At 44.4% G+C, this 14,649-nt stretch overlaps 2 protein-coding genes across 8 annotated transcripts in view; one reads left to right on the top strand and one right to left on the bottom strand.

Moving 5' to 3' along the window:
- LOC144802186 (uncharacterized) overlaps positions 1-7,918 on the top strand; it is a 259,636-nt gene extending 251,718 nt beyond the window's left edge. For all 7 annotated transcript variants that reach the window (XM_078671796.1, XM_078671793.1, XM_078671794.1 and 4 more), the window contains exon 12: positions 6,620-7,918. In XM_078671796.1, the coding sequence (XP_078527922.1) occupies positions 6,620-6,780 (161 nt within the window). In that variant the 3' untranslated portion in view covers positions 6,781-7,918. The remainder of the gene's footprint in view (positions 1-6,619) is intronic.
- The window catches only part of LOC144802263 (uncharacterized), a 252,421-nt gene continuing 244,959 nt past the window's right edge, over positions 7,188-14,649 (bottom strand). The window contains exon 5 of the mRNA XM_078671800.1: positions 7,188-13,683. Coding sequence (XP_078527926.1) covers positions 13,639-13,683 — 45 coding nt within the window. The 3' untranslated portion in view covers positions 7,188-13,638. The remainder of the gene's footprint in view (positions 13,684-14,649) is intronic.

The raw sequence follows: 14,649 nt of genomic DNA, 5'->3' as shown, positions 1-14,649 counted from the left end.
CGAGACTGCCGCTGTGCAGGAAGTGAGGGGTGAGTACGTTTCACCGGTATCCTGCTCGCTGAGTGATTGTGCGACCTCTCTGTCAATCAGCGGGCGCTTAGAAGCAAAAGAGAAGGCGCAGCCACACGGACACAATACCATCATATCATCATGCGATACAGTCCTTTATCCATAGTTGTGACTTCACAACACACCAATGATGCTACATTCGGCGATAATGCATGAGAAGCCAATACATTTCAGTCACCTCCGAGTTTTGCACATGTACACACTCAGCACAGCTTGACCCGGAAGCTCTTTATGATTGTGACAGACGACATTTAACCACAAATGAGATCTGCTACTTCATGTCTACATTTCGTGTGCTCCTCATCCAACGGCGATTACAGCTTCCCCCCCCTCCCCCCATAAGAGCTAGAGTCCCTCCCAGCATTCACCAGTGTGGAATCATCCATCCCGCTCTGCTATGGGCCCCATAGGCCAGTTCGGTACATGTGTACGCACCAGTACTTATTACTAGAAGTCCGCAGATTAATAATGAGAGCACATAGGGCGAACCGAGCCAGGGCTCGGACTTGGCTTTAAGAGCCAGAACACAACTCGAGCCATCAACGTATTTGGCGCACAAACTGTGCATCAAAAACCCTGGAAAAAATGATAAAGAGCTTTAAGAGTGTATTCCTTTAACAAGTCAGCGCGTTTAACTTTAGTATATTAGGTTGTATCAGTGCATATATTAGCAATAGTTAGAAGTGACAGTTTCAGAACATGAATTAAAAACAATCATGCGGTGGGCGGAGTTTCATTTTTTTTTGGGGTGTTTGTGTCCGTCATTATGCCGTCCACGGCCGCCGGAAGAAGTCCAGGTGAGTGCGTTCCTTTCCCGCCCCCCCCCCTCCCGCTGTCCGTTCCCGCCCCCCCTCCCGCTGTCCATGCGCCGTTCCCGCCCGCCCCCTCCCGCTGTCCGTACCCGCCCCCCCTCCCCGTGTGCCCGTAGGTAGAAAGGAAAAGCATACATTTGCTTTAAAAGTTTTCTTCCACCAACGGCTTGAAAGTTCCCTGTAATTAGTGAGAAGTTCAAAGTCTTTACTTAATAGGTGAATCGGTGATCGGAAGAGGCAGACGACATTAGAGGAAGGTCCCGTGGGAAGTAAGCTGGATTGTGAAGATTATAGGGCACAGGTCTCATTACTGGATCATATGTTGACATGAGAGGCGTTCACTGCATCAAAAGAGAACTAGGGGGCTACTGCAGCTTGCGATCTGTCAAGCCAGCCAACAACACTCTTTAGAAAGACAGAGGCTGGACTTTTCTTGCTCCGTCTCTTCTCCAGTGTCTTCCTTCTCGTCCATGTCTCCCTGGTCTTATCTGCCTTTTTTTTTACCTCTACTTGTAATTGCACACATGTCACCTTTTCCTCTTGTAACGTATCGCTTGCTACCTCTTGTATTTTGTTTGCTTTTGGCACATGCACAATTGTCATCTTTGCCTCATGCAATGTAACGTTTGCTTTTGTAACACGTCCACTTGTAATTTTCTCCTCATGTAACGCTACTGTTCCCATTGTGAAGCGCTTTGACACCTTCGGGTAAAGTCCGCGCTATATAAAAACGCATAAAGTAAATAAAAAAATTAATCAAATCTATTCTCCCTTTCAACAGCTGTCAACGTCTAGCAGGTACAGCACAGGCAGCAGCAGTGCAAGCTTCCCTCACGCATAGGACAGGTACAGCACAGGCAGCAGCAGTGCAAGCTTCCCTCACACACGGAGCAGGTACAGCACAGGGAGGAGCAGAGCAAGCTTCCCTCCCACACGGAGCAGGTACAGCACAGGCAGCAGCAGTGCAAGCTTCCCTCACACACGGAGCAGGTACAGCACAGGCGGCAGCAGTGCAAGCTTCCCTCACACACAGAGCAGGTACAGCACAGGCGGCAGCAGTGCAAGCTTCCCTCACACACTGAACAGGTACAGCACAGGCGGCAGCAGTGCAAGCTTCCCTCACACACACAGCAGGGACAGCACAGGCAGCAGCAGTGCAAGCTTCCCTCACACACAGAGCAGGTACAACACAGGTGGCAGCAGTGCAAGCTTCCCTCACACAGAGCATGTACAGCACAGGCGGCAGCAGTGCAAGCTTCCCTCACACACAGAGCAGGCACAGCACAGGCAGCAGCAGTGCAAGCTTCCCTCACACACAGAGCAGGCACAGCACAGGCAGCAGCAGTGTAAGCTTCTCTCACACACGGAGCAGGTACAGCACCAGCAGCAGTGCAAGCTTCCCTCACACACGGAACAGGTACAGCACAGGCAGGAGCAGTGCAAGCTTCCCTCACACACAGAGCAGGTACAGCACAGGCAGCAGCAGTGCAAACTTCCAACACACATAGAACAGGTACAACACAGGCAGCAGCAGTGCAAGCTTCCAACACACACAGAGCAGGTACAGCACAGGCAGCAGCAGTGCAAGCTTCCCTCACACACGGAGCAGGTACAGCACAAGCAGCAGCAGTGCAAGCTTCCCTCACACATGGAACAGGTACAGCACAGGCAGCAGCAGTGCAAGCTTCCCTCACACATAAAACATGTAAAGCTCAGACAGAAGTTCTACTTGTTTCTTCTCTCTCACACTCACACACACACATGCACATGCACAGATATAGCACAGGCAGCATCAGTGCAAGCATCCCTTGCATAACCGGTGCAGCACAGGCAGCAGCAGGGTGCACGCGCACACACACACACTGCCCCCACCCCAACACCATCCCCTGCATAGAGAACAGTTACAACACAGGCAGCAGCTGTGCAAGCTTCCCTCACGTCGAATATTCCAGCACTGACAGCAGCACTGCTTGTTTCTCTCACACACCAGGATACAGCACAAACCGTAGCAGACAAGCTTCCATTAGTCTCAGTACAGGAAGAGCCTCCTTCATATTAATAATTATAATCATTATTAATGCAATTATTTTTAAATGAACATTCGTATAGCGTTAACAAACACTACCAAAACAAAATCTCTTGGTGCTATTAAGTCAACAAGGACTACAAGTAGAAAGGGTGTGTTTTATGCACCGCTTGCAGGTTGTCAAAACACATAAATTAAAGGCATTGTCATTTAGAATGCCAGTAGCTCTCAAAATCTCGCAAATACGAGACCTATTGCATTGCAAATGCTTGTTTCATCTGGTCAGTGTTTTAAATAAATACAGAAACGTTTGAACACCGGCTTTATTTTGCTTCCCAGGAGCAGCAGTCTGTTCTTTTTGTCCATTTGTTTCCCTTTCATTGATTTAGATTGCATTTTGTAGCGTCGTGAAAGTGTTGTGTGTGTGCTTTGTGCTCGTTCCTCGTAATTGTTTTCTGTTCTGTGTCTTGGATAAAAGGTAGTTGGCCTACAACCGGTATGTGACAATAGTGGTAAAATCCCCTGGCATAATAGTTTCTCAGTAATACATCTTTTCAATGTGGCTTCTTTCATCTGATGTGAGCCCGCAAAAGCTGACCTCAGTAGCTCCACAGTTTTTTTTATTTCCATTACATCGCTCAGTTTCTTGCCATATAGATTATTCTGATATTCGATTTTATTCATTTGATTGATTTGGGAAACAAGTTGGAAATGTACCAACGGAGAACGATTCTCATATTTTCAGCCTGTTTCCGATTTTTTTTTTAGGCTATTCAAGGAGTATTTTCTAAAATAGATCTTGGTTTCATATTCCCAGGTGTGACAACACGTGTACAACGGGCACACGCAGAATTTCTCCCTAGTGGAAGAATTCTCTGCCAGAGTATAAATCGTGTAACTTCTCCTGTGCTTTTTTCCTCCATGGGGAAAACATTAGAAATTCCCTTTCCTTAATCTCGATCGAGCAGGTTGCATGGCAAGGGGGCGAATGTAGCCGCAAAGTATTTAACGCTAATGTCTTTGTCGTGCCAGAACCTGTAAAATTGACTCGATTATCATAGAGAGACGCGAGTCAGGAAATAAATGAGATGTTTGACTAACTAATGGGGCACATAGGTTACCACTCAGATCTATAGGTGTATGGGCCTATATAGCTATATATACTCGGTGTAAGTCTCAGCCTCCCCTCTCTGTATGTCTGAATAATCCATACATATATTGAGATTTGAATACTTGCTGCAGAAGTTACATCCATGCCATGTCATTTCCAGTTACACACAACGCGACAGACACAACATATCTGCAGATGGGCTGGCTGTCTTTGCGCCAACGGCATACTAAAGTTTCAAACTATTTGAAAGTTTATTCTCCCAGTACGTCCTGTCTGGTAGCTTAGATCTGCTACACAATTACAACGGCTTTGTTTGTTTTATTTATACAAAAGCAAACCGTTCTTGACTGGATAAAATGCGTACCACAACCGCCCGCGATAATAACGCTTGTCATTTACAGCGCTGTTGTGTTATAGAACTCGTCTGCAAGTAATTGCTGCCTGCTGAGCTCGTCCAGTAGGGTACCATAGGTCTCACATTTGCGAGAGATTAAGCTATTGCCAATGTAAGTGACAATGCCATTTATTTATCTGTATTCAAAACCAACACATAAATCAAAATTTTGTCATTTACAATGCCAATAGCTCTAACTTTTCAAGAGGCGAAACCGTTGCATTGTAAATGCTTGTTAATATATATGTCTCCCCCCTTACGAAGATTATCAGAGCTCATGGTTTTGGAACCGTATCTTATGCCGACGATACTCAAATCCTCATCACCATCAATCAAAACCCTGATGATACAAAAATGAGGTTCAAAAACTGTATGGTCAGCATACAAGAATGGATGACCGGGAACTACCTTATGATGAACGCAGGAAAGACAGAGGTCATGCTGTACGGCAAAGCAGACAAAATCTGGTCACCAGATTGGTGGCCAGCTTCCCTCGGTCCCTGCCCAGTCCCCAAGCCCTCTGTCAGGAACCTTGGAGTAACCATAGACGATAAGCTAACAATGTCCGAACACATCAGAAAAACCGTGGGTAACAGCTACGGCCTGATGCGCAGCTTGAAGAAGATCCTCAAATGGATCCCACATTCAGCATGTATGCCCTTAGTCCAAGGACTCATTGTTAACAGGATAGACTATGGAAATGCTCTTTTCTCAGCCATCAACTCAACCCTACTGAATCGACTGCAGGTCCTTCAAAACACTGCCGCTAGGCTAGTACTTGATCTACCCCCCCGTACCCCCCTCAGCCCCCTGCCTCCAGACCTTACACTGGCTACCCATACAAAAGCGCATAAAGTTTAAATTATGCTGCCTAGTCCATAAATCTGTAAATGGTCAAGGACCTGTCTATCTTGAACACAAGCTCAAGGCCCACGTCCCAGTCAGAACGCTACGCTCTTCCAGCAAGGCCCTTCTCTCTGTACCCAGAGTTCGGACAGTCAGAAATGGTGGCAGAGCTTTCAGTAAAACCGCCCCAGAAGCCTGGAACTCTCTCCCCATTCAGATCAGGCTAGAGCCTGACCATGTGAAGTTCCGAAGACAGCTAAAGACTTGGCTTTTCTAGCCAGATGAGCTCCCTCTACTCTCCTGGGTGCGATGGACATGAGGTTCCTTTGCCTGCGAGCGCTCTGAGACCTTAGGGTGATTTATGCACGATACAAATGCAATAAATGGAAAAAATATCTGAACCCTTAAAATACCCAAACACCCTAAAACATATATCTTACTACCCCAAAACATATACCCCTATACCCATACTTACTTTATCCAAACATTAAAAATAAATGCTTTTACCATTCATGCATTTACAACGAATTTCGTTGTAAATGTATGCGTGGTAAAAGCATATAAAATGTAATGCCATGCGTTATAATGGCATTGCGGAGTCATGGTACTTTCGTAATGAAAGTATGCGGAGCGATGGTATGCGGAAAGAAAGTTGCCGAATAATGGGTGTTTATCCTCCCCCGGTAAGTACATTGGTGGCACGGCGGCCCACATCTCCAGAAACATACTCATATTTTTTCACCACCGATTTGAAAAATGCACAGGTCTCTCTCATTGATGGCCAGCACCGACGTACACTTTTAGGCACACCTCCCGCCACAAGTTCTAGAATTGCGAACTTTTACATTCGAATCTCGGCATCAGCTCAACATCCTGTGATTCCAGGCAAATCGCTTTGTGTCCTCGTGCCTACCACAAATGAATGTGTTTTTCTGTAATGTAAATTGTGCTCATGCCATGTTGTCGAGTTCGCGCTATATAATATTTCAAGGAAAAATAAAGTAGGGCAACTCGAGTTCACACACTATTGAACGCGCACTCTTATGTGCATCAGCAGTGCACTGTGAATCGCAGCGTTTCACAGGCCTGTCACAGATAAGAATTGCTGTCAAAACGAAATCTCACAAAACAATATACTACTGGCTGGCACCAATTCATACCCGGACAACGTCGAGACGGGCTGCTAGTTTATGATATATTAACAAAATGTAGATTTAGGGTGCCTAGAAGAGCGCTGCATCATGTTATCATGTGCCCAATTGAAAAGTAGCAGAAAGGTTTGTTACACTGGTGGTTGAGCTGTGCCTCCTAATGCCCCCGCTAACTGCATGTGTAGTAATTTACCTATATTGTCTTTGTAGGTGTTCAAGTTTCACCCAGAACCAGCTCAGACCTGGAAACGGAACCCCGACCAGAGCTCGACAGTGATCTGGATGATTACGACTTAGACGGAAGAGACTTAAGCAATGATCTGGAAAGACTTTCTGATGGTGCACCTGAACTCAACTTCAGCGACCTTTAACCCCAGGCATGGGAATTCAATAGCAGTGTTGTCAGAACAGGAGTTCCTGGTGTGCACTTGCTGTACTTTCTTTAGCAAAGCTTGCAAGCCTTTGATGAATCCAGGAAGCTGAACTTTGGAGCTCTCGGGGTGCTGTGTTCTGGCAGTCTGGACTTCTTTTGTTTCTGTCCAAAGTAGTGGATACGATTGATTTAGGTATTTCCATCAATCACTTTTTGGCTGTCTAAGCAAAACAGATCTTCATGGTATTTCGTAAGCCTGTGATTCCTACTATGGAAAGATGTTGAATATGACAAGCGGTACATGACAAACTTGAGACCGTACTTATTCGGAATCTAACCTGACCTTCATTATTTACCATATTACATTGATGTCATCAGGCTTTAAAAAGTACAGCACAAGCAACATTGAGGGGGAAAATAAAGCTTTATTTTCAACATGTAAGAAAAGTAAGCAAAGTCACTGAAATATCAATGCTCTGAACCCTACTTGAATTTACATCTCTGAAGGATGAATGACAAACACCTTGTAGAAGGTAAAATACTTAGTGCAAACAGCCTCTCTTGGACACAAGGAAACATTTCACAATAAACTATACACAAAAGGTTAAAGCTTTTTTTATTTTAAAAAAAAATGCTGTTGTATAAAAACATTTAAACTGGTTTTGAATGTAACTATTCCTGTGCATGAACTTAAAGTTTGAACAAAATAATTTTTTATATTTTATTCTAACAAAACTTTGGCTGTGGGGCTCCGAAAAAAGGTGTGCAGTGCTAGACTGGAAACCAAAATCAGCCCTGGCAAAAATAATCAAACCAGCCACAGCTAGAGGCCGTGATATTAGGACCATAGGGGCATGGTTGGGTCTTGGCAGCCCATCGTGCAGTGACAGCAGCTCCCCAGCCTACTGGAGAAATGCCAGAGCGGCAGAAGGACCCGCTCAGCCCTGAAAGTGCGTACAAGGTCATTTTACACATGACGTACACCCAAATGGTCTTTTCTTTGCTCATCATTTATCCTGTTATATTTGTCCTTGCTTTGTTTGTGCATTAATAACACGTTGTCCTTAATTTGAATACCTTATTCTTGGTTTTTCTCCAGTTAAAGTGCACATCGAAGGTACTGGGGTGTGGTGGTCGTACTACTCTGCACTTGAGCAGCAGAGACCCATACATCAAATGCGGTCTATTTTACCTGAGGAATCATACTCTGAGCAACAGAGGTATTGTCAAAGACCTTGGTCACCTAATCTTCCCCTAGAATGTGTGGCTCAACATGCGCCTGTGGAGTAAGAACCCCAACTCCACCTTTACGCCTGAAAATCAGGCATGGTCCCTGATCACTCTGGTCAAGGTAGGGCCAAAGCCTCCATGACATGTGATGGACACCAAACTTGCCCCTGTGCAAATCCTGTGCACCAGCTTGGCCACCTCTGCCAGAATAATTCCACTGCACCTGTCGCCATATTCCCGGGCCACACACGCTAGCCTGACCTCAATTTAGACTGTGAATAGGCCTAGCCTCCACCCACCAAAGTGTGTAGTCTTAGAAATCATTTATTACAACATTTGCTTCTATTGAAAACCTTCTAATTGTTCCTGCGAAAAAGGTGCATTAGTACAATTCCAACACACAAATCGACTACGAAGAGCACATCTCAAGTCTCAGCTACTTTGTCTGAGACAATGTGAAAGAGGAGCACTATACCTAAAATACACCACATTTCTACTTGCAGGTTAAGAAGGAAACAAGCAAAGTGAACTGTGTAGGGGTCAAAATGCAAAACTACCATTAAATTAAAAAAACTTATCTGTGCAGTGCAGTCTTAAGGAGTGCTAATTATATACAGTTCAGATTGTTTTTATTTTATTTTTTAGAAAAATGAAAAAGTTTTGATAGGAACTGAGATATGGGTTGTTCTTTTTTATGATTAATTAGGTCTATTAATTTTTTTAACATCTTATGTGTATATTTAAGAAAAATACACCTGAAGATGCCCTATACATTGTTACTCTATTGAAATGAATTTCTCTTTTTCAAAATGTTAGTAAAGGTCCTGCCTTGGAGTCCTGTTTTTGTTTTTTTGGGGGTTTATTGCACAACAGTTCGAGATCAGCATTTACTCCCCTTCCTCCACCCCAGGATCTACATCAGCAGTCCTTACCCTGTGGTTCGTGGACTACAGAGGGTATGTGTCTAGTTTGAAAACTTAAAATTAAGGGGCATGTTTACGACATTGTCATGCAGCACAGCAAGTCGCCTTGCTGTGCTGCATGACAGGAGGGTGCCTGCGTTCTGAGGAGGATAATGTTTGTGCAAGAAGGGGCACCTTCCTGAACAAAATCAATAGCCTGCGGCATTTTCCTCTTTTATGTGGACTGCAGAAGGCAGCACACATAGAATGAGGGACAATAAACTAGGTGAAATAAACATATTTCTCTTTGTTACGCCACACCTGAGGAGGTGTAGTTTTTTTGGTGCATCCCCAGGTCTCCTGCTTCCGGGAAATCCAGGAATGCATCAAAATCCATGGATGTTGCACTGCGAACATCCATACAACACCCTTCAAAACGCCTCCCTGGCAGAGTAAGGCAACGGAGCTCCCTTAATCTCATTTTTGAATTGCATTGCACTTGCACCACATTGCGTGGCGCTAGAGGGGCGCAACGGGGCTCGTAAATAGGTCCCCTTTTTGGAATCCTTAGCTTGATTCATGGCAGCAGGGCAAGTACATTAGCATAGCTGACTGGGGCCTCGATGGATGCACCAGTGTACTTCAACAAAGAGGGGATGCATTAATATCAAGGAAAGACTACGCGATATGCAATGCCCAAGCAGATCACTTTGGCTTTTAAAAATCTAAATTTTGAATAGCTCCAGCGTTTCCATTAAACGTTTGAGCTTTGTACATTGTTTTGTTTGTGATTTATATAAAATATTTATCAAAAGGTTAAGAACTTCAAGTTTTCATAAAAGGATGTGATCTATTGACCCTTGGAACATCTTAATGATAGTAAATACATAATCTGGACACTTTCTAATATGAAGAAAAAGACTCGATGGAAGAGTGGGTACATTTCGTGTGCTTGTGTCAAGTTATCAGCAGATGATACTAAACCAGAAAGGACAGTGGATACAGCTGATGATTGTGGCATTATAAGGGTTTTGTCACAGAGTCTTCTAGTGAGAGCACTCCGACTAGGATCTGAAAGTACAGACCTGGTGCATGTGTGCCGTAAAGCTGATCTGTCCCAGTCTAGAAGCCTGAGGGTGGAAGATAAGCAGGTTTGGATTTGGATTCTCACGAGAGCTTAGGTTTCCCGTCCCTCACCATGGTGCACTGCATAAAGAACTGCAGTGCTACATTGCATTAAATGGAGAAAATAGTGCTGTACCAGACTACGTAATTTGCCTGCCTATGGCGTAATCTGTGGCACTTGTGCGAAATCTGGCTGTTCTACTCAGCCTGATGCTAGGGGGCGAAGGTGAGCCAGCACTGTCTATCCAGAGATTTGTACATCTTCCTGTCCAAATTCCTATGAGTGGACAGCAGCACAAGGATCAGATGGGTAGGATGAGGTTTTACGATTAATTACACATAGGTATTTCATGCGATATGCTGCTTAATCCCTTTCTTGCACTTGGGTTAGGGTTTGAGGCAAGCCTTTAAAGCCTGGCCTGCTCCAAATATGTACCCTTGCATACATGGACAAGGATATGGTGCAAAAAGGGTAGGCTTCTGCACAAAGATCAGCTTTCAGCGCAGAATGGGTTCTTCTCAGAAAAGTTGACCCTTTCAACTGCTATTATTGGAGCCGCTTTGCATCATACAAGTGCACACCTTTAGTGAATCAGGATATACATCTTCATGGCAGAAGTTATGTAGGCCATATTCTTGCTCCTCTTAAAACCTTTGGAGTGGAATGTGCGTGGGCAGCACTCTTGCGAAATCACCAAAATGGAAATTAAGAAGGCCTTCTATTGACAAACAAGTGCACCCAGTGTTAGTCCGCAAAGGAAAGTTTCTACCCTGCTTGGTTAGAGCCTGATCTCTTGTGACTGATGGACTAAGGCACTTCTAGATACCCGAGTCTTATAGATTGGCCCATACGGGTGCCACAAACAAGACCAGTCTTCTGCGGAAGTACTACCGAGGTCTAATTTTATGGGCAATGTGTTCTTCTAGGATACGTTTGGTGTGTGGCCAAATACCAACAGAGGCAAAGACATCTTCACTGATGGCAGCTTTTGCCAATGCTATTTGTCATTGATCGCAATACAACGAACAAGCATTGTAAAGCCAGTAGCTCTGGGTTTAATAAGTAACAACATGTATGCACAAATGTTCATTTGTACATGTGCTAGCAATGCGGAGTCAAAAGAGAGTAACGGAGAGAGATGTCAAATGGTCCCCCATGCATAGCAATGCATGCACTCCATTGGAGGCAGAAAGATACACTCAAGCAGCCAGTACCATGAGGTAAGCTGCTCTGACTGAAAGTCTGAAGCCAGTGGCCAAAGAGGCTGGTAAAAAGTCAACGGTTGAAAGGGGTGGACCCAAAGCCTAATGCGTATGTCAGAAGCAGCACCTATACTGTCATACACAGACTAAATAAAAGGAAAGGATCTGTGTCAAACCAGCACAGTGACCGAATTCATTTAAAGTAAGATGAGATTTTGCAGGCAGCATACGAAAGACTGTGCCGGAGTGGTTTGCAAAAACCTTTGATATTAGATAATTTGTTTTTTGAATGAGGGCTGTGGAAATAGTTCTCGCTCTACAAATTCGATATAAAGCGGATATTTTGGTTGAGATGTAGGATCAGAGGCTCACAGGACCTGTGGATTAGTATATCATTAGTTCAAAACTTATGTGATTGCAAGTTCCATGGCACCCATGCAGATCGCTCCGTATAATCGTTGTCCGCTTCAAGTCAAGCTTCGGACCGTCAGTGGCCCAAGGGTAAAAAGTGGGGCAAATACGGCAACAAAATATGCATCCGTTCACAATAACCTGCATCCAGCTCACTGATGTAGAAAGTTACTCAGCCAGTGTGGGAGTGAGGAAATGAAGGCCCTCTCAGCCATGAGGAGTGAATCACGTATGTGGGATCATGAAGCATACTGTATAGTCCAAGGTTCTGTTGTGACCATTGTATGTAGTCATTTTCTGACTGTTCTTGTAATCGTGGCCACTGTGTCTTCATAGGTGCTTAATGCACCTCTTCAAACCTACTTGTTTACAAATATTCCTGAATTTGTTTTAAAAAGTTACTTTTTTCAGCGTGCTGCTTCTGGTGTGTGGTTTTCTGTGTATTGGAGCTATGTAGAGCTGAAAGTTGTGATCGAACCTGTAAGTTATTCCATCGGATGGTTTTTGGTTAGAATTAAAAAAAAATCAGGGCAAAATTGAGTTAGTCCTTCAACTAAAGAAGTTTCTTCTTGCCTAACAACAACCTCTGGCAGGTGTGTGGCATTTACACACAACATTGGTGCCATATTCATCTTTGACCAAAGAGGTAAGGTAACCATTTTTATTCTATCTGCTAGCCCCTCATCTGCAGATGCTCCCGCCTTATACCTTTGTCCTAACTGTCAAAGACAGTTGATCGATACTCATAGTGAAGCTGGCTGTCGAAGGTCAGAACTTAAGGCCTGCTAAGTCCACAACTTGACTGAGTTACTCATTGTCAGACTCTTCATTTGCAGATTTTACTCACTTTAGTCATCGGGGAGGGGGAGTTATAGAGGGTAGGAGAACGGGGTATATCCAAGAATGTTAGCCCGAAGTTCATAAACCGCCAGGTCTAAGAGGCCATGTGACAGCGGCTTGAAGGGCTTTCCTCATTCCCAATTAGGTCAATGCTCAGATTTGTAGTAACAAGTCATCTCATGAAACCTTTTGAATTTCCTGAGGTGGACAACTTGGAGGATGATGCTGGGATTACAAGTCAAAACTACTGAAGCCTGGACAGGTTTGCGGCTTGTTCCCTCTTCTCAGGAGAGGACTGCCGCAGACAAGGACTGAAGCACAGTGTTCTGGCAGGGTTAAGCAGTAGACCCTACTCCACTAATTCGGGGAAATATATGAAGTGCTTCTGTTTGGAGCTTGGATTCTGCCACCTCTTCCTTGGTCTATAATCCAAGTGTTTGATGTCTTAGGTTTAGGGCTCCCTTTCTGTTTCAAGTTTGGAGTTCGCCACCTCTTGCTCGTTCTTTACTAATTCTAGTGTTGATGTCTTGGTTTAGAGCTGACTTTGTTTTGAGCTGTGATTCTGCCACCTCTTGCTCACTCTGTAATTCAAGTGTTTGATGTCTTAGGATTTACAAGTTACCTGAAGCCCGTCTCATCGGGCTCGGACTATAAGACGACGACCTCAACGCCCAGTAAGTGTTAAACAAGCCAACTCAGTGCAGACGCCCACAAAAGGCAGAAACTAGGTCAGATTACTGGTTTCTTTCACTTTAAATTACCCTTTCCTAAATATAAATCTCCAAGCAGTAAGGTTCTCTCTGAACATTTTGATACAGCAACCAAATAAACACAACATATTTGCTTTGAAACGTCTTAGAACTTGCCTCATTTGATTGTTCGATGATTGTCACAAATTGCACTTTTTATTTTCCCTTTAGCCTACCCCTGTTCCCTTTCACCCACCCACAATTGAAACATATGAACCAACGCCCCTTGGATGTGTCGCACACGCAAGAACGTGAAGACAAGGCGAGAGTTAGGTCAGCTGTCAGTCAAAGAGATGTTGGCCAATCTCTCTCCAGTTCAAATGATGCCAGGCGAGGAGGGCGTGTGTGCAGAGGTCACGGGGTTCCACATGCGACATGATGTTCCAACCGCATTCTCTAGTAACTGTAGAGGGAGAGTGGAGTGTCCTCCATCATATCATCCTAAGAGAAAGAGAACAAAGTTTTAGCATTGAGGCCAGCACACTAATCAATACAATCAAAGGGCCCGATTCACAAAGGTAAACTTGCACTTCTGTAAGTTTTCAGTATTCACAAAGGTAAACTCAGATCAAAAGTCTAACTTTACTAGTACTATCTTACCTTTGTGAATACCAAAAAGTAGTAAAGTTAGACTTTTGGTCGAAATTTACCTTTGTGATTTGGGCCCATAACCTGAGGTTTTGTGTGTGAACAGGATTAACCTAAATGAGTGGAAGCTTTACTGGTGGAATGGAATTAAACTGCTTTCTGCAAGTGAATTTTGTACCGCTAGAATTACTGTTCAATCTGCCTATAATGGTATACTTTGGAAAGCCACGTGACCCTCTTGAACTTCAGATAAAGTCTATGAGGCTGTGAAGGAGCCCAGCAGGAAATCAAAACGGCCTAAACAAAACAAGGGTTGGCAGAGCTGATCGGTCTTGCCTTTGGAGCCCATTGGCTTTGCCAGTGCTTTTTGCCAATGCTGTGCACCATCGGCAACAAACGAAAAAGAAAAAAAATGTGTCGGGACATGACTGGTGCATAGCGAGTACGCTGCATTATTATATTAATGGCAATGTCATTCATGTGCACGCATGCGTAATGATGTATACAAGCACGATACCATGCACGTGCGCTCTTGGGCCCATATTTATCAGTGTTGCATTGCCTTTGGCGACAACACTAAAGGCAGATTTATCAAGCCACGCAAGGACACCTTGTGTGGCTCTGCATGGCTTGATATATCTGGAGTGAAGCAAGGCACTGCAGATCACTGCCTTGCGTTACTCTGCCTCAGGAAGGCATTTCATGGGTGGAGTGTGGGTGTTCTCGTGCATCTAGCCATGGATTTTGGCATGTTCCCAGATTTACCATTAGAAGTGGACATGTGAATGCTTCAAAATGCTACGCGTTTTCAATTGCACT

This window comes from Lissotriton helveticus, chromosome 1_2, assembly GCF_964261635.1.
Source record: "Lissotriton helveticus chromosome 1_2, aLisHel1.1, whole genome shotgun sequence".
Taxonomy (NCBI): Eukaryota; Metazoa; Chordata; class Amphibia; order Caudata; family Salamandridae; genus Lissotriton; species Lissotriton helveticus.
The sequence above is the reverse complement of the archived record's forward strand: the minus strand, read 5'-3'. Positions and strand labels throughout refer to the sequence as shown.